Genomic DNA, 25471 nt, shown 5'->3' on the forward strand with positions numbered 1-25471 from the left:
TGTCACAGTGTGTATTTACACGTTACAGCGCCAATAATTACATTATCTCCATATGTCACAGTAGTATTTGTAAGCAACATTGAGTGAAATTCCTTTTATACTTAGTTGGTCTATGAATGTGTTTTATTGTGACAAGAAAATGAAATATCTATTTATACTGCGGTCTGTAGTGCTCTTTATTGAACTGGACATTTTGGTGAGCTGCAGAGATTTAAAGTTATGAGTACTTGATGTTACTCAGCTTGTTGTGCTAACAATGAACTTAAACTATAAGTAGAATATCATTGATGTTTACATTCAGTCACAAGTACAAGGCTTTTGTCTTGTGTAACAATAATGAACCATTTGTATTATTGTCACCTAGTTGGCCAAATACAAACATTGGGTCACATAAATAAACAGTTCTACAGAGATATCCTTTTAGAACTTACAACACAAAAACAGAAACAGAAACAATGACCATTTCCTTTTATGAAAAAAGACCACTGACAAATGGGAACTATTCCATCACAGTTGGTCGACTTACATAAGAAGGGATGATGTCTGTAAAAGCTCCGGAACAGTAACTGGTTTCTCAAGGTTGTTGTTGTGTATTTCTGATGCACAAAATGCAACAGTTTTTCCTGCTACCCATCATCTTGACTGCACTGATGATCTGTGGGAGTTCCCATTGGGAAAATTATATGTAATTCAACTCCTTTATTCACAGATTGAGTACATGCATGACAGAAACCCCACGCCATCTGTGTATATGAAACATGAAACAAACCATGTAAACTCACAGAAGAACAACCCCCATTCAACGGTGCTCCAATTTGTCAGTCAAGACTTTATTTAAAAGGCAAACACAAGAAACACTGAAAAGGATCAAATTCCAGCCACTCTGTTTTTCGGGATGCTACACAGCTCGCCAATTTGTCAGCTCCACTCCAAAACAGTTCACAAAAGGGCATGCAGGCCTGTAAAACCTCCCACACCAGGACAAGATCCTGGTGAAAGCAGCATACAGTAGCTCCTGTGGCCCCAACTCCTCCTCACCTCCTCCTCCTCCCCACTCCATGACTAAGTGATTTAGCCAGCTCTGGAGCAGGCCGCCTCTCACTTACAATGGCTCCCTGGGTTAGTGACTGTACGGGAGGGTGCCAGAGAATAAGAGAGACCCCATTTATAATGTGGTTTACACACGGTATCCCTCACACAGACGGCACCCATCCTTGAATTGATTTGTGGTATGCATAGTTTTGGATGCAATTTGGGCACCGGGGAGAGAAAAAAGAGAGGGATAGTCTGTGTATGTGGAGGGTGGAGGTGGGGGGCGTATGGGGCTCAAGCTGTCTGTTCTCTTGCCCTCTCTTTGAGTCAATAGTGTTCCGGCAGCTGAGGTTCTTTATGAGGGGAACAATCTGGAGGGTCTTGTCACAGTGCCGAGCAGCTGCTGTTTTCTGCGGAGCGTCTTTCATGGACCACAGGCCTGGAGTGGGCTGCTGAATACAGACGTACCCTCCCACTCTCCTCCTCCTCCTCCTTCTCTTCGTCCACCACCCCTACCTTCTCTAATTCCTCATCAACCCCCCCACCCCTCCAAATGCCAGATGAAGAGTGGCACAGAGGAACATGAAGAGAGCAAGAGGCTGCTGTTATTGTCTACACAGGGATCTGTCACCCTGGGTACCGGCCTTCACCCTGAACAATGCTTTCATGAGGTATGTGAAGATCCTTTTATGAGACAAACAGATGTTAAATAGAATATTAAAACACACGCCACAAAATGTAGCTCAGATGTATTGGCACCTGCAATCACATCTTCACAATGTGATGTGTGATTTTGCAAAACAGATCACAAAAAAGAAAAACAGAATCCTGATTTAAGGTTAGATTGATAGAGGCTGATTACATTGGCGCCTCTTTTATTTCTCCTGAGTGGGATTTTCATTAGCATAGCAGTGGGCTTGATTCCGTTAGTCAGATCAGTACTACACACTGCCTCCCTTCTTCATTTAGATCTCCGTTACATTGTTACATTCACTACACTATAACTAAACAGTATTCGACACCATCTAAGCAGCCACTCCTGAGGAGGACGGCGCTGGGGGCTTTTGTCCCTGGCCCAGTTGTCAGTGTGCCACGCGTTCAGCAGCGAACCTGCACATGTTGGCTTCTGGCTGGTGTTGTTGTTGTTTGGCTTCAGTTTTCAGGCCTCTCCTGTTTAGCTGCTGTCTGATGGCACCAGGTTCCCGGTGGTGTCCAGCTGCATGCATTTGCACGTACAAGCTGACACTGGGCACTCTGTGTGGTCTCTGTAACACACATGTGAAAGCCAGTTAAAAAAAGTCATTAAATAAAATCATTACCCATGACACCCTCCCTGGAAGAGAAATTGTGTAATCTTACTAATATTTTCATTTCAGATGAAAAAAGGTATTCATATATCTACACATATATGTTGTATGACAAAGGGACATGTCTCAATTAAAACTGTAAATGAAATTTGGTAAACAGTTAACACTCTAAACTCAAGACTCTGGGGAGCATTTTAGAAAGCAATAACCTAAATTTAAGGCAACTGGACTCAGTTTTTGTACAGGAGAAAACTCCACTCCTTTCCAGATTTTAACTATGACATAAGCCCAGCTGCCTCAATATTAAACTCTTGGATGGAAATAGGAACGAATACTTTAAAAAGGCATTGTAGCCCTAACAGTGCTGGACTTCATCGATCATCAGATCGTTTTACTGTGGTGACCTTACGTTGACCTCTGTTCAGTACATTGTGACTTTGTTTGAAAGAGATGCTAAAAGATTTCCACTCTTTTTAAGAGTTAAGATGGTAGCTATAATCCTGCATGTGCTAATATATTGACACATTGAAATGTAAAACTCACAACCAGCAGATGTGCGACTCATTTCAGCAATTCTTGTGACTTTAACTGCCCTTTTTTGCAAAATTTGTCTTCATCTTAATTGATTAGTGCCTCAAATCTCTGCGTTGCTGGGATTTCTTTACATTTTAATGCCAACACTGTAATCCCTCGTATTTTACCTTGTCCCTTAACATCATTACAGCTGCCAGCAGTCACAGCAATGAACTAAATGATGAATGTTATTATTTTTACCTGAACCAGCTGAGCATGTGGCCTGCATGGCCCCCATGTCGACAATTGTGACACCAGGTGAACCAGTTGTTGAACTGAGCAAGTTTGTTCTCCCTAGTCAAGTCCACTTTCTCGTCCGACTTCCCAGTTCCTGTCAAAAAGGAATTATCGACACTATTAACAATGAAATAAATGAAACCTGACTGTTGCTATGAGCAATTTCACAGCAGTCATGAGATTGGGTTGACCCATTAAACGCACAGGTGTGCTTAATGGGTCAACCCAGTCTGTAAATGTTGACCAAAGTCCACAGCAGTGGCAGTGTTACAGCCATTTGAACTGCTCAACAGTAAATATTGGCTGAGCATCTGTCTACATGGTGTTTACCTGGGCAATTGGAAACAGGTGTGCCCATGTTCATGAGGCAGAGGGCACAGCGTGGTAGAGGTTTCCTACAGCCAGGGCAACTGGTGACTTTTGACTTGGTGGGTGAGCCGCTGACACCATACTGGCTGAAGCCACGGCCCTGGTGAGGCATTGCCGAGCAGCTGTAGGAGATGGACTTCCCACAGAAGTTGCAGCTCACAAACACCTGCCAAGAACAAACACAAAGGTCGGTAGATAAGGGCCAGTGAACATGAGGTAAACCCACAAGCATATGCTTGCCAACTGTCTGCATTTGATTTTTTAGGAAGAGAGAGATAAGTAATGTTAGATTATTCAGCAATAATTCCATCATGCTCAACTGTGAAAGTGGAATGTTAGAGATTAAAAAAATAGGTAAGTTGTAGATAAGAGCACCAGCAGGCTTAGTGTCATACATGGCTTTTAGCATATAGAACATTAAGAAAACACGTGAAGTCTGGAAGAAACCTGTAAAGGAACAGATGAAAGACTATACCACAGGTTTTATTATAAGTATAGCTGTGCTTGGCTAACACACATATCAGATTGCTTGGCACAAACTACCTGTGCTGTAATCAACACCACAAGCATGCTGTTTAGTTTTTAAGGGCATAATGTTTAAGGCAGACAGTTCTGAGTGTGCTGCTGCTGTATCACATCAGAGCGAGGATTTGTTACAAAAAGAGGGAAATGTTATCTAATAAAAGTGTTTATGGCTGCAGCTACTTTCAATGACAACAAAACTAGGACAACAAATAAAATGTCAGAAACAGTGAATAATGACAAGTTCCTTCACACAAATGTTTTTGTTAACACTTTGAAACAAACATTTCTGGGCTCGTCACATTTTTAGTCACGAAGATTCTCAGTCATCCAGGTCATCAAACGTGGAGAAGACTGAAGCAATGCGTCTGGACTTGTAGAGTTTTCTAGTCACTGTAGCCTCATTGAGCACAAAGTGAAAGTATATGAACCATGTAGACTCAAAACAGTAGCTGATTTAGTCGTGTGAAGATGTACTAAATCACAAAACCATTGCTAAAGAGTTTGGACTCTGGACAAATCCACAGTCAGACAAATATGCGGGTAACTTTAAAGTTCAGAGCTTCAAGTAGAAAGTCACTGCTCTCCAAAAACACTGCTGCTTGTCTGCAGTTTAAAAAAGCTAAGCTAAGTCAAAGGGTTGCTGGGAAAATACTTTTTGGGATGAATGACACCAGCATAGATTTATTTATTTATTTGGTTTGCCAGGATGATTTGCCATAATGGATGAAACAGTGAATTCTAAAGGAAAGCGTCAGGGCATATGTCTGTCAGCCGACAAAGAGAAAGTGGGTCATCGACCGAGACAACAATCCCTATCACACAAGTGCTTTTACAAAAGAAGGGGTAAAGTGGAACACGTTTACGTTCTCTAATGGCCAAATTCAAGTTCTGATCTTAATCCCATTAAATGTGAAGAAAGGATCTGAAGCAAGCAGTTCATGTAAGGACGCCCACTGACACTGACGTCAGCGGCTCAATTTTATGCAGAAATACAGAAAATTCTTCACCAATTTTGAGCAACACCTCTATGGAAACAGCATAATCATGGTTAGGAGAGATGCCTCTTACATGTCTTAGTGCAGTGTACCACAGTTAGACTTACAACATAAGAACAATAAACATTTAGATATAAATTAATATGTCATTTCACAAACATGAATTACCTGAGCTAAGGGTTTAGAGCTGGGGTCCAGCTTTCCTCTGTGGATATCAAACTCGGCCCGTTTGTGCCAGAATCTCCATGCATCCAGCAGGTTCCGGTAGTTTTCAATCCAGCACTGGACCCGAGGATCTTTCAACACCTCACCTGGGGAACCCTGTTAGAAGAGAGTGTTGGCTTCTTTACTTTAATGTTATTATATAGACACCAGTGCACAAGCCAGCAGCTCTAGTGAGGCCTGACTTGCATTACAGCAGGTGCCAACAGCTGTTATTTTTTGGAACTAAAAAGGCATGTTATAGCATGCTTGCTAATTTTTTTTGCTAAAGGTCCTGAAGACTGACTGCACATGTGCATCTTTGTTCACCTTCAGCATGCAGAAGCTAGCAGTCTGGACATCTCCGGTTCGATCCACGTAGCTCTCCATCAGATCCACACCATCTTTAGTCAGCCCCGTCAGAAGGATGCCCTCCAGATTCCCTGCCTCCTTCATGTCATTGGTCAGTTTGTCAATGTATCGTGGCAGCTGCAACAGAATACCCCAGAGAGCCCCAGTTTTTTTTAAACACAGACGGGGATGCCGTTGGATGACATAAGTCATGCATAATGTCTGAGGTTACCTGTGCGTCGCTGAGAAACATACTGGCAAAGGCTACTCGGTCTCTCACAGCAACACTGCTCTCATACTAAAACAGAAACAGAAATCTTTGTGTTGCCTTATCTTTTTAAATAAACAGTAGAATCATCATTTGCCAGGAAAAGGTCTAAATCATAAATAATGTCAAGTTAATAATTTATTTGAGCAAACAAAGCTGCTGCTGTTAGGTAAGCAAAGAGTCCTAATAACTTTTTTAAAAAAGCTGTCATGGTATTTAGAAATCCAATACCAGCACGCCATCGTAAGATCCGGGCTCACTGGTGAGAAAGGCAAACATGATGCAGAGGTAGGGGTTCTTCAGCTGCAGCCTCAGAGAGCTGCACATTTCTCTCCACAGGGAGGACTTTTCATCCGTGTAACCCGACAGAGCCATGGCAACCACATTCAGGTTTAGGTCACCTGTGAATAAGAGGAACAAGTCAGGGGAGCTGATTATACTCTTTACTGTACATCAGTATCAGATTTAGAATCAGAAATACTTTATTTATCCCAGGGGGAAATTGCAGCAGCTGAAAATGACAATGATGAAGACAATTGATCAAAACCTTCCACACCACAGCAGCAACAGTACAGAGACTGTGTTATAACTAAATCAAATTCAAAGCAACCTCTTAAATATATTTAAAGATTATTCAGAAGTTGTTAACTGTGATGGAAAAGTTAAGAAATCAATGTATTTATTTTTTTATTTCATATCAGTGTCTTGGTGGACCATCTGAAAATAAGTGATTAAATAGAGAGAGCCCCAAAGATGTGGCCTTAAATCACTGACATACGGCCATTAGTTCAAATAATATAATAAACTGGTGGAGCCCAAGTGCGAAAGCTGAGGTGAACAGCAGCCATGTACAGTGCCAGCTGGCAATTTTAGCCAGCAAACCCTTTGTCACTTATGCTTTCATACTTTCAATTATGCATAACCTCACTGACTTGCTTCTGGAGCCAGCCAAGTCAGTACTCAAGGAACTGCTACTCTTTTATTTTTTGTGTTGCCCTTCTTGTCAGCCTCAAAGTTGTTACTTGTTTTTAGTCTTCAAGGTATAATCCACCTGACTCCATGTAAGTATTGTATTGTCTGCAACTGTAAGGAAAAGGCTCCTTTTGTAGTTATCCATTACCTATTATTAGCTGGTATCTCAGGACTAAGAAAATGTCAAACTAATATAACCACCGTACAGAATGTTCATGCCTTTAACTATGTACAGTGGAATCAGCACAATACACACCTCTAATGAATCAGCCCATCACTCATGTTGAAACACACAACAGAAAAACAATTGACCTACATTGGTGGAATTTTTTCAAGGCATTTGTAAACAACAGTTTTCACTCTTTGTTTTTATTGAACCCTGGTGTGAAAAGCACTGCACTGTGTGAGAAACATGTGCCTCCTGCTGTTACATTTTTGAAATGCCACATTTTTCCAAGACCTTAATTGGGTTTTAAATTCCTTGCATAGTGATCACAACAACAAATGTCAAAATACTGGTTACTGTGTTGGTAAGAAAAACAACACTTTATGTTTATCACTCCAGTAGATTGGAGGATTTTGTGTTTACGAGCCTTTATCTGAACACAGTTTTCATGGAATTCTACAGTATGTGAAGAATTTTACTGTATTTATACCTATTTCAAGACACACATATTTCCATTTATTGCTGCTGTCCCAGTACTCACCCTTTTCTGCAGTGGCTCCCTTGTTCATAATCTGGATTGCCCGACGGATGTCCAGGTTGAACAGAGCAACGGCAGCCGCTCGCTCCCACTCCTGTTCTTGCTCCAATGATCGAAGAAAGGTCTCCACGTCAGTGTCAGGGCCCCTGCTGATCCAGCCACAGAGCCGCAGGGCAAGACAGCGCTCCTCGCTGTGGTACCGCAGTACATCTGTCTGCCGCTCAGAGCCACTCCAGCACCTGCGGCTCTCTGTTGTACCTACATCATGGACCAGCAAGACAAAAAAAAACATTTGCTTCCAACACTGAGATATTAACACAGTATTATCCGGTGTTTTTTGTTTTTACTCTAAATATGTTATTGTTTTACCTGAACTGGTCTTGATGATGTTCTTGATACCAGAATAAACCACAGACTGTTTGTTCCCCTGCAGTTTCAACTCCATATCTTCTGCACACTGCTTCATATGTGATACTTGTATAGGAAACTTACCATGGATTGCAATCTGATTGAAAACCACACTATCAAATTGTTACCTGATTAAATTAGCACAGAATTAGACATCTCAGCATAACTTGATGATCATTCACTCACAGTCATGTCATAAAAATTCACTGAATATTTGGCTTATCTGCGGGTTTTTACCAATTGAGTAGAGAGCAAAGTGGAAGACTGGTTTGGGGAGTTGAAATTATGTAAATAGTTAAATATCTAAAGCATGTGTGGTAGAAAACAATAGTTACTAGTCACTAAAACCTCCACAATGTCCTGTTTGTGCACAAATATGCAAAAAGCATCCCTAACAGATTCTGCAGGTATTTCCACAATATCACTGTAGTAAAGGATATAGAACAGATCATACCATAGTGACTTAAGCTGGGGATCCTTCCCTCCAGCCAGCAGGTGGTTCCTCCACACCTGGACGGTATCATGTCCGTACCTGGACTGAGCCCTTTGCCTCATCTTAGTCGCGATATCTTTCTCAATCATGCTCTCCAGTCCTTCGGGTGAATCCTCTACACAATCGTACAAGTGTCTGCCACATGCCCACATGAGTGAGGTAGTGGAGCTCCAAGCCAGCGAGATGCGCTCAAAAACTGTAAAGTCTGTCATAACACGGTTGGCCGCTGACACAACTACCATGCGGTTCTGAGAAGATGGGTGCCAGGCAAAGCTGCCAATCTGGCTTTCACAGGGCTGCACACTTCGTTCGATGATTGTGGGCTCTGTCTCATCACCAATAGGTGTGGGAGTGTGTTGCATGTCATACAGTCGGATGATGTTGCTGTCTCGTGTCAGTGTGGCCAGCAAGCCTGTACGAGTTGGACACCATGCCACCTGAGAAAAACAAAGCAAAGGGTTGCTTTAATTATTAGAAAAAATATTGTCCATAACATCTACTCTACATTATACAGTAATTTAAAAAAAAAAATAAAAATGTGTCAAGTCAAGACAAGCACAATACCTTAGTGAGCGGTTTGGGCTGCTCAGAGAGTGTAAGCACAGGCTTTTCAAACTTCCTCAGATCCCAGATAGCCACCTGCCCCTCAAAGAAAGAAGCCACACGATCATGGAAGTGTGGGTCAACTGTCACTCCCTGGATGGCCTTGGTGTTGACAAATGTTTTCTGGCTTGTGTTTCTCAGGTCAAATATTGCAAGGTTCCTATGCATGCCTGCCAAGAGCAGCTTTGGGTCACGCAGGAGCCAACATAGGGACAGGCAGGCATCATTCTGGCCCAACTCATACAATGGCTTGGTCACTACTGAGCTTGAGTCAAAATCCACAGATGAAAGACGAATTTTTTCAGCTACTACACTTGTTTCAGGTGCAAACTTACTGCTGATGTCCCATATGAGGACAGAGAAGTCTGCCCTGTGTTTGTCCAACCCAGCAGCTAGCAAGTTGCTGTCTACAGGGTTCCAGGCTAAAGTGTTGCATTGACGAGCGTGTTTGGGCACAAACTCCTTCCCAACCAGCTCTTTACATGCAGAATTGTGGCTCTGGCCTAAGCTGGTGAGCACAACTCTGCCATTAGCTTGGCCCACAGCAAGTAAACACTCAGGCTCGTGCTTTGGGTACCAGGCCACACATTTCATATAAGGGGTGTCAGAGTTAATAGCCAGTAAAGTAGCAGCAGTTTCTTCAGAGAGTGGGAGAGTGCCAGCCTTTGTTTCTGCACTGCCCACAGGTCCAATGCGATACAGTCCCAGTTCAGAGTCACAGATGACATATCGGTCCGGGTGGTGAGGAGACCACAGTATGTCCGGCTTTGAACCACTCATGACTCAAACAGCTGCTAGAGGGGTTTCAATAGAGGCTGCCTTCTGAAACCTACAGATATGACGGTTTATGACAAAAATTAAAACACACAGGAATACAGCACAAAAATATCACACATTACTTCACGCACTACTGCAGTGGACGCAGGGTAAATAACACACAGCACTAACAAACACCAGTACTATATTACATACAATAGTAGGTGTTGATTTCTGAAAAATAGCAACACAGTAGCGAACAAAGTGTTCTATGAGGTAAAATAGTCATGTGTATTAAAATATGTAGATGTTTTACTAAAGGCCAAAGTATCACAGTACTTTAAGTTACAGTCTAAACTTTGTTGACATGCTAACTTAGCTATGCTAATGCTAACGAGTGAAGGGCGAGGAGAAACATGGCCGTTTAGCTTTCGCTAACTTATCTAGCAGTCGAAAACATTCCCCTCCGTTTGACAACATATAACGCTGCAGCCTTACTTCACATATACAGCGGGTTTAAACAAGCGAACGAGTAACGATTTGACGTACACATGTCGAGCTCGGACAACTTGGAACCCCAGAGGATGTTGTGTGTTACACCAAAACATGCTCGTGTGGACAAAAGTGTCAGCTGTGATGTTCCGCTTATTTCCGCTTAGGAGGAAGACTACCAGCAGAGGGCGGCAGAACCACATTGCACCAGATTGCACATGCATCAGAAAATATATATATATATATATATATGAAAAAATATGTACAAGACTAAAAATAAATTAACAGCTGACCGCAGCACCAGACTTACTCCTTCTAATAAGGTCAATATGTTGGTCAATAAGTGAGAATGACTACACCTCTAATGCTTTTTACATTAGTGGGTGAGAGTGGAAAATATATATAGGTCTCATTTAGGACTGTTCTAAACCATCACCTTCTGCAATGACCCCCAAATCAAATATCAACATTATTAAGTAATAATGCTATTCAATGATGTGATGTGTTAGCTATGTTGTTTTTTATTTCCATTCAATATTTATTATTTATACTGACCACAGTTTTAATTCATTCATATTTAGTCAAGCAAATATTCAAATAACATTTTAAGGGAAGCCATGACTCTACCAATAGGATCATTCGGGAAGAATAAGTCTTTTGATTGAGTCATCAGCTGCTGAACTGGACCAGCGCAGAAATGTTGGACTGGCCCCAGAGCCCCAAGTTGCACACACACAGTACAGCACTGGCTCATCTGATGGTCCTCATTTTATCACAGTCTGGTTTGTAGGGAACTGATCCCGCGGCGACATGCCTCCCAAAGAGCCTCAGCTGACCGGATTTCAAGCACTGGCTGCTGCTGAATGAGATCCTAGGTAAAAGATATACTCCCACTAATTTTAAAATTATTTGTCATTTAATTTAATTTTATTTATTCATTTATTTGCCTACTCTTAGTCTATTCACTTAACTGGTTCAGGTGTCATGTTGGCTTTGAGTGGTGATAGATCACAGCTTTTAACACTTTTTACTCTACATGAAACCATGGTAACACTTTATTTTACAGCGTCGCTGTTACAGTGTTTCCACTTAATTAGGTACAGTGGTACAGCCTGTGTAACAATATGTAATGTCATGAACTAGTGTTGTACTTATGTGTGCACACACAACCACACATACACTATGGAAGTACAACCCTAGTACATGATTTTACACATGTTTACACAGGTTGTACCAACCTTATTAGGTAAACATACTGTTACAGCGATACTGTAAAATAAAGTTTTACCAAAACCACTTGTGTGATAATTATGTTTTTTACAGATTGCAGCATTTGAAACTTTTATTAGTCTTTTTTGGTTTTATAAATATTACAGTTTTTAGGGAGATAATAAAAATATTATGATCTATGAGGATTATTCAGCATGAAAGATGGATCTTATGATGAAATGTTTATGTGCATTAGGAATACATTGTTAACACTCTTCACTGTTAGGATGGAAATGCTGAGCAGAGGACTGGGGCTCTGCCTTCTGCTGTTAGCTCTCACATACGAGACAACAGGCCAGAGAAGAAAGTCGGGGCGCAGAAACAACAGGCTGCATAATGATGGAGAAAATGGTAAAAAAATAAATAAATAAATTAGATCTCAAAATGTTGGGGTAGACGTCAGTGGAATGTGTGGGTGTGAAGTATAACCAGACATAAACAAGTGTCACAAAAGTGTTGAGTTACACATTTTGCCTTCTTCTAGCTTTCCCTCCAGGTTTGACATGTTCCCTGGAGGTGGTCTTCATCCTGGACAGCTCTGAAAGTGCAAAGATATTCCTGTTTGAGAAGCAGAAAGCTTTCGTGTTGAGCTTCAGCACCCGGCTCTCCATGCTGCAGATAGCTGGCTGGACGCTGAAGGTACGAATGGCTGCACTTCAGTACAGCAGCTCCGTGTCTATGGAGCACCGGTTCTCAGCATGGAAAGACCTGGACACATTTCATGGTCAAGTCAGCACCATGAATTACATCGGACATGGCACCTACACCACCTATGCCATCACCAATGCCTCACAGCTGCTGGTGCAGGAGACACCCATGGACAGTGTCAGGGTTGCGGTGCTGATGACGGAGGGGGTCGATCATCCCCGTAACCCTGATGTGATATCAGCTGCTGCAGAGGCCAAAGGTCACGGCATAAAGTTCTTCGCCGTGGGGCTATCAAATATCGCACAGCAAAGTCAGAACAATGCCAAGCTCCGGGCCATTGCCAGCACTCCAGCTCAGCAGTTCGTCCAAAGTCTCCTTGACCCTCAGCTGGAGGAGAAGCTGCTCAAAGAGATGGTAAGAAACATCTAACCCACATCCACAAAAAAGTGACATCTAATGTCAGTAACTCTCCAGTAAAGGTGTGAAAATGACTCCTATCAGGACCTGTTGTATCTAAGCATGCCCATTGCTGGTGTTCCACACAGTTCTTCCCTCAAATGTGTTTGTGTTGCCTCGGTCCAGCTCACTGTGACCTCGCAGTGGGTTCAGATATTAAGTCACAGTTTTGTCTGCACATGGTGCTTTCCAGCCTGCTTTGCATTTTCCACACCGCACAGAAATGTCAAACGTCTGTAGGAGGTCAGGCCCTGTCTGAGAGACTGGCATGACTTGTTCTGCTTTCCAAAGATGTGTCATTTTCTTCATTCAATCTGGAAAAGAGAGGAGGCCATATAATGGTAGAAAATAGCTGGACTGTACTCGCCAGTTTTGAGCACTTGATCTGCAAAATACTAATTGTGTCCACATCTGTCGATTAACCGAGTTCAAAATATTTATTGTAAAATAACACAGATTAGTTGCACATAACTAGCATCACAACATGTCTTCAGGTTTCAACACATTTTGAAATCAGATCTTGAAGTTCATGTTAATGTTTGATGAACATGAACTTCAACAGTGCCTCTGGCAATATACAGATATGATACCCAGCATACTGCTTCTTTAAATGATCAATCTCTTGTCAATATGGCTTTTTCTTTGGACTTATCATTTCAACACTAATTGACTGTAAGCAAAACGATTGAACTGTTCAGTATAGTAAGGGCCATAAGAAGCCTCCACCACCTCTGACTGTTTTTGTGCCATGTTTCTGTTTCCAGGGTGCGGTTGCATTTGAAGGGGTAAGTGTTCAAAAGCAGTTTACTTTGTTAATTAAATGGCATAAATATATTAGACTGACGTTCTATATTTGACTATTTGCTAGTGTCCACAGGCTCATCTGTGTTCATGTGAAAGAGGAGAGAGAGGCCCTCCAGGAAGTTCTGTGAGTTTTAAATGCTGTTGTCGTCATAGTGTAGTAGTTCACACAAATATGTTTGAGCTTATATGATGACTTCTGAGCTTCTTCCTCTATAATATTTCTCAGGGTAGAAAAGGAGAGCCAGGCTTAAGAGGGCCACCAGGGCCAAAGGGAGCAAGGGTAAATCTTTACAGAAAGCCTGATTTTTTTGTTGTTGTTGGTTTTTTAATTTATAGCATCTAATCTTATGCAGCTCATTGTAAGTTGCTCTCTTTGTAAAGGGGGAGCCTGGCTTGAATGGCCGACCTGGAAATGATGGTCCAGAGGTAAAAATGTGTGTTTTCTTTCTTGTTTTGGTGTTGGAGCATCCTCCTAATAGCGTTTAACACTCTTACAGGGCCTTCCAGGTTATAAAGGCAGCAAGGTGAGTAACTGGCATCAGCTGTTTGACTCTCATTAATGAAATATATGTCCTGAAAAATAACCAAATCTTGTGTTTGGCCTTTCAGGGGGAGCGAGGAGACTGCGGCACACCTGGGGAAAAGGGTGACACTGTACAGTCATTATTTACATTAATTATACATTTTCAACAATACCCCAGGATTTGCCCTTTGGAATAAGTTACATTTTTATCATGCAGGGATCTGAGGGACCTCCAGGACCACAAGGATCCAAAGGAGAACAGGTAAAGTGGTCAGTGGTCCAAAAGTTAGTCTGTAAAATTTTGGTATTTAAATCATAAACTGTAACTTATGATATATTAGGTCACACATAGGTTTTCAGAAGAGTTAATTTGAAGCTCAGTGTGGGGTGATGTTGACAGTGCCTGAATCCATTGAACTCCTGTTTAACCGACTTGGTTCAATAAACATTCTGCCTACATACAGTTGTCATGATCAAGAAAACAGAGACCAGAGTTTTTTGTACCAGGCTGTAAATGTGTGTATTTCTTCTGTACAGTTGGACATTTTAACAGGGAGGACTCTTGACTCTTTATTATAGCCATCATCAAGTGGATGGAAAGTGTGAATGACAATAGGAAGTGAGTTGTGAGGTATTGAAATGACCATTATTCTCCAGTATCTTTCTGGCATTTGTGTACAGGGTGTATATATATTATGTATATATATATATATATATATATATATATATATATATATATATATATATATATATATATATATATATATATATATAAAATCATGCCAATACAAGACTGAGGAATTTTGTTTAATTATTAAAATATTTGTTTTAACCCAAATCCCAATCTTTTCCTAAACCTAACCAGGTAATGCTTGGTAAACCAGGTAATGAAACAAAAGAAAGCAACCAACACACATTCCTGCCTCCTCAGTGAATGTCTGGAGAAATATAAGAGCCATCTACCTCTCAGCCTTCATTATAACCATGTACAGGAGTCCTACAGACAAGGCCACACTTTAGGTCACAGTTTTTCCTAGGCTTTCTGAGCTTTCTTTCAATGCATGAAACATCATTCCAGAAAATTGCAATAACTTTTGAATTAGAAGAATTTGAATTATTATGAAGGAGGGTTGATTTCTTTTGTTGCTTTCAGGTGCCTTTGCTTTGTTCATGTGTAGCACTGAGCACTTTTTCCTCAAGTCTCTAATTAAAAAAATATTTTTTTATCCTCACTTTCCCCACTGTCTGTCTGTCATATTGCTCCTCAGATAATATGTTGACATCAGACGGTCTGTTGTCTGTCCAATATGAAAAATGGAAGTGGAATTTGTCTTCTATTCATCTCTGCACTAATGGAATGTGAATATTGGATTATGGGTAATCCTGATACTAATGTGGCTATCCAAAGCTGTGAATCCAGGCTTGCAGGATATTATTCTTTTGCAGGAACAGACTTTGTGTGGTGGGATTAGTGCAGGGACCTGGCCGCCCAGCGCCACTCTTCCTCCTCTGTGCTACTGGCACAGCGTCAGTATAACCATGTTATTTTGTGAGCTAGGTCTGAAAATCCAATGGCATGAAAGCCATGAATGTTGATGTTAGTCCCTTTGGGTAGGTTTTTGATGTGGAGATCAGTTTATGACATGGAAGCTTGATTTTTAACTTCTGCACGATTGTATTATTGAAGAACCTACAAGAGGACCAACAAATACTGTAATGTTATAGGAGACATTGATCTAAATATGTAGGGTGCATTGAGTTGTGTCTTTATATTGTATTTTTATTTTTTTCAGGGTGCGATAGGACCACCAGGTGACATAGGTCCTGAGGGTCCGGTAGGAGCTAAAGTAAGTTTTTTTAAAAAAGCTCATGATGCTGCTCTGCTTGCTTCACCTCACAGGGTGATTGATATGTTTTTCAGCAAATTGATTACACATTAAGTTAAACTTTGATGGTATTTCTGTTTTGGTCAGCACAGTCTGAGGACATGGACATTTGTGCAGTCATGTTTTGCTTTAGGCATCCAAACAGATCCATAAGGACATGGTAACATCACTCTGTCTTTCAGCATGGTGAAGAAGTGGGGCTCTTAGAGAGAGGTTGAATTCCTGTGATTTCAACCTTCCAGGACAGTCCTCTGTTAAGATCCATGACATCGATACATTGGCACAGAGTTGAGTATCACCCAGGAACATATCCCTGGAGTTATTCAGAACAAAATCCAAATGACCAAGCTGTCAGCTCACAGGGTCTGAAACACCTTGGAACTGATAGACAACCATTTCAGAGTTGGATCCTGAGAGAATTCTGCAGCAATTTGTCCACCACCACTTCCACCCAGAGACTAAATAACAACCATACAGTGAAAACAACCACAGTCTTCAAATCAGTGAGGTCAAGCCTCTGTTTTCAGTCGGTGGATGACATGAAAAGGGACACACCTACTGATCTGTGAGTAGTGGTGGAGGAAGTACTGAAGCTTGGTACTTAAGTAAAAGTACAAATCAACAGCAAAATATATACTTAAGTAAAAAAAGTGCTACATCAACAATCCTACTTAAGTAAAAGTCTTAAGTACTTTTAAATGTACTTAAAGCATTAAAAGTAAAAGTACTAATGCACTGAATACATATATTTGACTTCCATTGCAAAGGATATATGAAGACGTCAAAATATTTAAAGAAATCATCTTAAATTTAAAATGGACAATGTGTAGTTAATTTACATTTTCAGTACAGAAATCTTTGGTCAGCTATGGACATGTCTGTGTGTCATGAGGCAGGCTGTGGGCATCAAGTAAACAGAGGCTGCTAATAAAAAACAGGCATTCACCATTTTTACTGTGTAAGTATTCCTGCTGAGATTAATGTTATGATTAATGTTAATCAGACATTAAAGGTAGGGTAGGAGATTTCATTCTGATGCAATTTTTGTTAAATTAGTGTAACTTCTCTTTACAATCCGATAGCAACCGATTAGTTCGGCAGTTTCGCATTAAAACGAAGAATATGAAAAACATCAGCCAATCCTCCGGGTGGACCCTGCACAGAGTATTGGCTGGTTGTCACTCTCTTTCTGCTCTGCGTGCACCAGAGAGGTGCATGATGGCCGAAGTCACAGACTCGTCAGGAAATGCACGTCCATGTGATTAGGAGGTGTGGCTTCGGGGTGAGCTCCGAGAGAAAGGGGCGTGTGTTTACTTTCTAAATCTGGCTGACTCACTTTTTTTCTTTGAGTTTTCAAAGTCTCCTACCCTACCTTTAATGGATGGATTTCTGATAGCAGACAGTAGCTAACTAGTTAGCAAACTGTGCCAGTGCACCGGCATCATTATAGAAACACAGCTCACAGCGTGACACCATCTTCATGTCTGACCTCACACCAGTAAGTATAAATACATAAAAAATTACTTAAGTACAGTAACGAAGTACAAATAGTTACATTCCAACACTGTCTGTGAGACAGGAGGGGGAGGAACTCATCAAGATTGTGCTCTTCTACAAGAACAACACTCTTCCCCAAAATGAAGAAAGTGTCCAGTTTGACAGTGATGCTAACATCGTTGCTGCTGTGGACCACTGTCTCCTGGACTGCATTGGAGATAATTTCCTTAAAATCTGCATCTTCTTCTTATGTCTCATGCAGCACCTTAGACACTTTACCTCACAGCATCGGTGTCACACATCACTTTTGGCCCTAAACCTTTATCATGTGACTAAAAGATGCAAATTGCCTCTGTCAACATAGACCAGTCCCACTACTTTTTGACAAAGACCTCGTTATCCAGCTGAAATGTCGTAAACTTTATAGCGCAGTTAGTCATCAGCTTTCAGTGGAGGGAACAGTCTAATAATCTGTATTTCATTGTTTTCTATTTGATATAAGTGACTTTAAGTGTGGGGTCATTTACATCACCTCACTCACAAACCTCTGTCCTCCTGTCACAGGGAGACAGAGGACCCAGCGGTCCATCTGGACCACCAGGAGACATTGGGATTGGATTCCCAGGAGCCAAGGTAACAGATTTGCATCAGCATTAATGTATGAACATTATTTATAAACATGCTTTCAAATAGAACTCATCTATAATGGTACTCTCATAATGGCGCCAATATGCCCTTTTGCAGACTAATTTAAAGTGAATAGATATAATCATTATAAAACGGTCACTTACGGTTTAATTTTCATTGCTTAAAGGGTGAAAAGGGCATTCAGGGAAGACAAGGTCCTGCAGGTCCTGTTGGGATAGGAGAACCAGGACTACCAGTGAGTATAACTGGGAAAGCACTGCCCAATATATACATATATATAAAATCTTACACACTCCCATGCTCTCACATATAGGGACCTCTTGGACCACCTGGAGCACGAGGAAACCCTGGACCTCCCGGGGAGGGGTTTCCGGGTCCAAAGGTGAGCAACTGCCAAAAAAAGCAGCTGTAAATAACATGCTTCTGTCCAAACTGTCAGAATATTGGTCATTATCAACCCTGTTACTCTTTACCTCCTCACTGATACCTCTTCAAAAACAAAACACAGCATTTATTATTATGTGTACCACAAATGTGAAGCAAAACACATCAATTAATAGCAAAGGCACTTCACTTTGTATGAGTAGCCTCAATTTTTAAATTTAAAAATTAAAAAATTTTTTTATGACAGTTGAAATTGTTGGATATCATTTCTATGTTTCAGGGTGATCGTGGATATGACGGTCCCAGAGGAAATCGTGGACTTCCTGGTATTGGAGTCAAAGGTGACAAGGTGAGAGCACAGCAAGTGAGCAAGTGAGTGCTGGGCTAAAGAGCTGAGTTTTTAAAATTTGTAATCATTTTCTCTCAGGGAAACCCTGGGCCACCGGGGATTCCAGGTCCAATTGGTAGTCCTGGTGTAGGACTTCAAGGAGAAAAGGTAAAAACTACATGCATGTATTAATGACTACATGGTTTTGGAAACTTATGGATGATATACATGAATGTACTTGTTTCACCTTGATGGTATTTTTTGCAGGGAGATCAGGGTCCTATTGGAGCTCCAGGACCCAGAGGAGCTCAAGGTGTTGGAATAACAGGACCAAAGGTAGAACAACCTGGCAGAAGGAGACTAAATAGGACTGGCAGTCAGCTGATTGAAGAAAATAGATGGATAGATGCTCCTCTTAGTTCTCAAATGTAGATCTTGTATAAGAAACTGTGTGAATGTTACCTTCAGGGGGACCAAGGCCTCGTAGGTGAACCTGGACTACCAGGAGAGAGAGGCATGGGGGAACCAGGACCCAAAGTAAGTCACTTTTCAGCTTGTGGGAGATGAGAAAATCAAAACCAATCTCTGTGTACTGGTGATTTTATTTTATTTTATTTTATTTTATTTTATTTTATTTAGGAGCTAATCTGAAGTGAATACTTGGGATTGGCTCTTTTTGTCTCTTAGTCCCAGAGTTAACCACCAGTGGACTGGACAAGTGGCATACAAAAAAGGGACAGAGAAATAAAAACATGCTAAAAGTTCTAATCCATTTTATTCTCCTAACATCTGAATCTGAAAGTAGCCTTTGCAAATATGGGCAGCAAAGAATGGACTAATATTGGCAGTGCAATTTTGAGTTAGATATTGTGCTGTAGGACACTGTAAGTAGGACATGAGTATCTTAAATGTTTCCTACATAAACCTCTTTCTGATACATGGGTAATTCTATTGTTCAGCATCCAGTAGCACTTGTTTTCTTCCTCTCCAGGGTGATCTTGGGACTGAAGGGCTACCAGGTATACCAGGTCTGCCAGGAGAGGATGGTGCTCCGGGACAAAAAGTAATGCCACATACACCAGTTTTCTCTCTAAAATTCATTTGACATATATTTTCACCTCATTCCCCTTACTTCAATTTTAAGGGTGACATTGGGTTGCCAGGACCGAGAGGTCCCGATGGCCCTCCTGGTAAAGGTGCTGCTGGAGAGAAAGTAAGAGAATAAAAACTATTCTATATAGTTTAAAGATGTGGTCACTTTCATGTTGGAGGATTATTCAATGGATGGTTTTGTGCTATGTTTGTAGGGTGACAGAGGAGACAGGGGCACCAGAGGCCAGCCAGGTGCAGCTGGCCCTGTGGGGCCAATGGGCCCAAAGGTGTGTCAGGCATAACAAAAGAAACTTAAGCCTAAACTAGCATTTACACAAGACACACCTCTACTGGCGGTTATTTGTCTGTCATAGTTGAGGTGGTAAGTCTGAGTTATTTCTCATCCAGGGGGAACCAGGAAATTCAGGGCCACCAGGACTAACTGGACCTCCAGGAAGGGGCATACCAGGTGCCAAGGTAAACCTTGCATGTCACGCTAACTTAAGTCTTTGCAACTATAAACAGCAGTAGTGTATCTATACCTGTGTTGTTTCTTCAGGGAGAACAGGGTCCACAAGGCCAATCTGGACCAGTTGGAGAGCCAGGAACTGGTTTAACTGGACCTAAGGTGAGTTCAGCTCATGGTTGCTTCTGTCCTCCTGAGTAGTAAGAGAGTAAAAGTGTATTATGTTTTGTAGGGGGACAGAGGACCACCAGGGCCTGCCGGGCCTCTGGGACTGAAAGGTGACGGTTTTCCTGGCCCTCCTGTGAGTATAAAATGTATAAGATGTTACAGCATCCGTTGGCACTTTAGCTCTTGAAAATAACACTCTTTGAAATATGTGTCTCAGGGACTTCCAGGGCCACCAGGCATGATAGGAGAGACTGGAGCAGATGGCATTGGTTTACCAGGACCAAAGGTAAGAATGAATGCCAAGCTGGTGTTCATGTCTGTATTTTACAACATATTGTAGGAGACTACAGGTTTTTCTTAAGTTGTCTCTTGAGTAAACACTAGATATCGATAAGTTGATTGTTTCTTTTTCAGGGAGACCGAGGCTTGCCTGGACCTCCTGGACCTGCTGGGCCACCAGGAATTGGCCTTATTGGTCCAAAGGGTTCAGTTGGTCTAATGGGACCACCGGGTCCACAGGGTTTAGCAGGAGAGGGCATACAAGGACAAAAGGTACCACTGTGTCAATGACTTAAATTAAAATGTGATAATCCTGCTTTGTAGCCTAAGGTAGAAGGAGTCCTCTGGGCTTCAGTGTTGTCCTGGTACAACAGTGCTTCTTTTGCTGTTTCTGTTTCAGAGATCAGTGTAGTATAGTACCAGTGAGCTGTAATACGTCCAGTTTTTAGGTCATCCACTAGATGCTCAGAAAAGATTGAAAGTGGTGGACACTAGCCTCATCCATGGTTACAAACTTCTGTAGAAATATCTCAGGATCTAGTTCAAAAATGGCAGAGTGTCTCTCCGATTCCAAGGAGTTTCAGGATCCAATGGGCTGACAGTTTGTTGTAGACAACAGCATGCATATGTTCCTGGAGATTCCCAGCTCTGCGTCAGTGTACTGTTGTGTTATTTTATCATGTCATGGGTCTTGTCAGTGGTCTTCTGTGTAATGACGGTGACCAACCTAGATGGGCATCATCCTTCAGGTGCTCTCAGCAGCCTACGTCTTAACCATGCTGGAAGACATGCACCCTCCACTAGTCATGTCTACTTGTCCTCATGGACCTCTTTGAGACCAAGGTAGCAAATGACAGCACAAAGGTTGATGTTCTCCACTTTCTCAGACAGTACATACTTGCACTCACTCATTCCACAAAGGTTAATGACTATAGATTTTTCTGTATGATCACTTAAAAATCACTTAAATCACTTAAAAACTGTTCATGCATAATTATGAAGTATGAATTCAGCTCCTTCTGCCTCAGGCCAAACTTATTGACTGCTTCTTTTCAGCAGCCTTTTAGAGTATCTCCATATCTCGTGTTGTATAACTTCACATGACCTCTGCTGAATGTTACCAGGGGGAGCCTGGATTTCAGGGGATTCCTGGCCCTAGAGGTCCTCCAGGGCAAGGTCTTCAGGGAGAAAAGGTGATGACATCAGTAAACTGGTTTGTGGCTCTGATTTTATATATCAGTCCTTGCTTTCACAGCCCCACTTAGTCATAATTTCTTTGGTCCTGCAGGGAGACCGAGGTCTCAGAGGGGAGAAAGGCAAAAAAGGAGAAAGAGGCGAGTCTGGCGAGCCAGGAGCCAGTGGAACTTTGGTACAAATTATTACCTTTTGTTCACTTGGCTGAAGTTTTAATGTAACTGAAAGAGGTTTTCTTAGATCTTCTCGAGGGGAACATAACAATAAATAACAACTTGTTTCAATTGGCAGGGTAGAGCAGGACAGAAAGGAGAACCTGGTCTCACAGTGAGTATCACTCAATAATTAGACTCAGAATCACAACAACATTTTGATAAGACACAACAAATAAGACTAATTTCCTTCACAGAGAGACGAAATCATCAAAATAGTGAAATCCATCTGCAGTAAGTGCCCAGCCAAAAGACCACAAAGCTAAGTTTTTCATTAAAGGTGAATCATTCCCATCCTCTGTGTGTTTTCAGGTTGTGGGGTGGTGTGCCGGAAAACACCGTTAGAGCTAGTTTTTGTGATCGACAGCTCTGAGAGCGTGGGCCCTGACAATTTTGACATCATCAAAGACTTTGTGAATGCCCTGATTGACCGTGCCTCAGTCACCCGGGACACCACGCATGTAGGTGTGGTCCTCTACAGCCATACAAACATAGTGGTGGTCAACCTTGGGCAAGAGGCTACACGTGATGAAATCAAATCAGCAGTGCGCTCCATGACCTATCTGGGTGAGGGTACATTCACAGGGAGTGCCATTCAGCAGGCAAACCAGGTGTTCAAGGCAGCACGGGTGGGAGTAAAGAAGGTGGCCATCATCATCACAGACGGGCAGGCAGACAGAAGGGATTCGGTCAGTCTTGACAGTGCCGTGGCTGAAGCTCAACAGAGCAACATTGAGATGTTTGTGATCGGGGTGGTGAATGAAAGTGACTCGCTGTACAAAGAGTTCAGGAAAGACCTGAACCTGATGGCATCTGATCCAGACGACAACCATGTGTACCTGATAGATGAATTCAAAGCACTTCCAGGTGACAGTATCCCTTTAAGGACCCCTTAAAACCCCATTTTATGTGCAAACTGTATTAAATCTGGACAGGCCACAGGTCCACATCTGCAGCTGTACCTGGAGGCTAATGACATAAATTTGAAGCTGCTGTAAAGTCCAGAAAGACTCACAGTCACTATGTTTTTGTTCTGGTCTTGCAGCCCTAGAGAGAAAACTGCTGAGTCGTATCTGTGAAGATGAAGAAAGACATTTGTTGAGCTCAATTCCAAGACTTTCTCCAGGAATCCCAGATGTCTCCTTTAATGTCCGGGATCCGCCTCACAGGACAGACACATACACACCCACCTACAAGGGAGACTTCAGGAGAGTTAAGATACTGGTGAGGAGACGACTTTATGAGAGGTTTTTACATTTGGAACCTTTAGGGCGGGAGTCTTTTGTCGAACAATTTAGTTTTTGATCAATGTCCTATCAGCCTAAGCCAGAGATCTTTCTGTACCATAATAAATACATAGCTGTTACGACCATGTTGCTGTGTACAACAGTAGCATTAGCTTACCAGCGGTGGCAACTTTGACAATAACTACAAAGCTAAAAAAATGTTACAAATGAGGTCGAGCTAATGTGTTTGTGGAAGTGTACATAATCAAAGGACATTTCTGAGGACCTCAAACAGTTGCTCATCAGACTGGAAAAGAGTTTGGACTACACAAATCCACAGACAAATGGAGGAAATTCAAGTCCATTGTTACCCTCTCCAGTAGTGGTATATCATCAAAGATCACTCCAAAAACAAGTCATGTAGGTCACAAGGTTACAAAGAAACCCAGTGTAAGATCTAAGCAGCTAAAGGCCTCTCCAATAAAAACACTGCTGCCTATCTGCAGTTTGCTAAAGCTCACATGGACAAGCCAGAGCGCTGCAGGGAAAATATTTTGTAAACAGATGAAACCAGAATAGAATTATTAGGCTTACAGTAGAAGGCTAATGTTGGGAGAAAGAAAAACACTGCATTCTAGTACATGAATCCCATCTGTTAAACATGGCAGTGGTAGTAACCTGTTTTGCTGCATCCAAGCCAGGATGACTTATCAGCATTGATGGAACAATGAATTCAGTGAATTTGACAAGGACATGTCAGACATCTGCAAGAGAAAGAACAACTACAGTAATTTTACAAAAGAATGGTTAAAGAAGAACTAAGCTGATGTTCTGAAACGTCAGGTTCCGACTTTATTCTTACTCTAATGCTGCCTACCTGAAATAAGCAGTTTATTAGAGGCAACCTCCAAACATCACATGTTGTAGCTGTTCTGTATAAAAAAATGGGCAAGAACATGTTGTGGATGACTACTCAGAAGTGTATTTATTTCATTTGGACTGAAATGGTTTTCCATAATCCTCTTCCACAGCCTGACGCTGCTGCACCACACCCTGCCTGGGAACCAGTTAGTCCACAGAGACCAAAGCTTGATGATAGGACCAGCTCAGAAACGCAGAGGTTTCCGTTCTTCGACAGGGAGCCCTTCAGGCCTGTAACAGAATTTCTACCACAGTTTGAGATAGACAACCCCACACGCCACATGGTGATGACTGGAGCCGTCGGGCCAGCTGGTCCCACAAGGAAGGCTCCGTCAGAGGAGAAGACAGCACCATCAACTCTACCCACTCCTCCACTGCTGCCCTCTGATGCCTATGTGCCAGGTAACATGATTTGAAACATGGACACATTGGTGAGGTTTTCAGAAATTGCTTGAATGAGAAGATTAAAGGAGCTTGCTCCAAAAGTCAGTCAGTCCTCATAGACCACCATTTTAAATTTCTAACTTAACAACATAAATATGATGATGTCATCCTGGTAGCAACAGTTTAGGTCTCTGCAGATTTCCCAATTATGACAACTAAAGTCATTTTCATATGCTCATGTTATTATATAAGACTTAGCTTTATAGATAATAGATTTGAATGGATGTTGCTGTGACATCTTAACTCGTGTACTATAAATGAATACAGACTCAGACACTGTCTAGATGGCAGCAGCCAGAGTCAAAGAAAACCATAAAAAATGTGTTTGTTCGTACACGCTTATTTACAGTCTTTATATCAGAGACACTTCAGGAACTGGATGGTGCCCAGGAGCCATTTCCATTCTGTTAGATAGGTATAGTCTGGTCCAAACATCAAAGGATAAATGACTTTTCCTCTCCTGTCTTTTCTCTTTCATCATTGCCATGAAACATCACATATATTTGTCTTTTCTTTTTCTCCCTCCAGCAGAGCAATGCAGCCAGAGCCTTGATCCAGGACCGTGTCGGAACTACGTTGTGAAGTGGTACTATGACAGCACAGCTAATTCCTGTGCGCAGTTCTGGTTCGGAGGTTGCCAAGGAAACGCCAACCAGTTTGACACAGAGAAAAGCTGCAGGGAAACCTGTGTCAAGTTCTAGTAATGATGAACATGCATACTAGCTACATACATGTACACA

At 41.8% G+C, this 25471-nt stretch overlaps 2 protein-coding genes across 2 annotated transcripts; one reads left to right on the plus strand and one right to left on the minus strand.

Moving 5' to 3' along the window:
- Positions 1 to 684: 684 nt before the first annotated feature.
- Positions 685 to 10460, minus strand: mios (missing oocyte, meiosis regulator, homolog (Drosophila)). The gene is made up of 12 exons (XM_028426189.1): positions 10344 to 10460; positions 9000 to 9867; positions 8383 to 8872; positions 7904 to 8002; positions 7538 to 7792; positions 6090 to 6259; positions 5823 to 5888; positions 5570 to 5728; positions 5207 to 5359; positions 3480 to 3684; positions 3114 to 3243; positions 685 to 2297 (listed from the first exon to the last, which is right to left on the minus strand). Exons 2-12 carry the CDS (start codon positions 9816 to 9818, stop codon positions 2207 to 2209), a joined length of 2637 nt encoding a protein of 878 aa, XP_028281990.1. The 5' UTR covers positions 9819 to 9867; positions 10344 to 10460; the 3' UTR covers positions 685 to 2206.
- A 614-nt stretch (positions 10461 to 11074) lies between these two features.
- On the plus strand, positions 11075 to 25432 carry col28a1b (collagen, type XXVIII, alpha 1b). Its single transcript, XM_028426042.1, has 34 exons — positions 11075 to 11161; positions 11782 to 11906; positions 12040 to 12617; positions 13424 to 13444; positions 13528 to 13587; positions 13690 to 13743; positions 13845 to 13889; positions 13961 to 13987; positions 14073 to 14117; positions 14204 to 14248; positions 15780 to 15833; positions 17934 to 18002; positions 18184 to 18252; positions 18331 to 18399; positions 18682 to 18750; positions 18829 to 18897; positions 18997 to 19065; positions 19198 to 19266; positions 19721 to 19792; positions 19874 to 19942; positions 20037 to 20108; positions 20230 to 20298; positions 20381 to 20449; positions 20520 to 20588; positions 20673 to 20741; positions 20870 to 21007; positions 21859 to 21927; positions 22023 to 22103; positions 22220 to 22255; positions 22338 to 22374; positions 22453 to 23007; positions 23186 to 23364; positions 24398 to 24689; positions 25263 to 25432. Exons 2-34 carry the CDS (start codon positions 11783 to 11785, stop codon positions 25430 to 25432), a joined length of 3582 nt encoding a protein of 1193 aa, XP_028281843.1. The 5' UTR covers positions 11075 to 11161; position 11782.
- The last annotated feature ends 39 nt before the right edge of the window (positions 25433 to 25471 follow it).

This window comes from Parambassis ranga, chromosome 16, assembly GCF_900634625.1.
Source record: "Parambassis ranga chromosome 16, fParRan2.1, whole genome shotgun sequence".
In the NCBI taxonomy this organism is placed as follows: domain Eukaryota; kingdom Metazoa; phylum Chordata; class Actinopteri; family Ambassidae; genus Parambassis; species Parambassis ranga.

Excerpts from the sequence above, each read along its gene's own strand:
- mios (XM_028426189.1), bottom strand. The coding sequence starts at position 9,818 with ATGAGTGGTTCAAAGCCGGACATACTGTGGTCTCCTCACCACCCGGAC. Across the intron at positions 5,729-5,822 it reads TGTTTCTCAGCGACGCACAG|CTGCCACGATACATTGACAA; the intron begins GTAACCTCAGAC and ends ATTCTGTTGCAG. Across the intron at positions 5,360-5,569 it reads CTAGCTTCTGCATGCTGAAG|GGTTCCCCAGGTGAGGTGTT; the intron begins GTGAACAAAGAT and ends CTCTTCTAACAG.
- col28a1b (XM_028426042.1), top strand. The coding sequence starts at position 11,783 with ATGGAAATGCTGAGCAGAGGACTGGGGCTCTGCCTTCTGCTGTTAGCT. Across the intron at positions 14,249-15,779 it reads AAGGATCCAAAGGAGAACAG|GGTGCGATAGGACCACCAGG; the intron begins GTAAAGTGGTCA and ends TATTTTTTTCAG. Across the intron at positions 20,299-20,380 it reads GGGGCATACCAGGTGCCAAG|GGAGAACAGGGTCCACAAGG; the intron begins GTAAACCTTGCA and ends TTGTTTCTTCAG.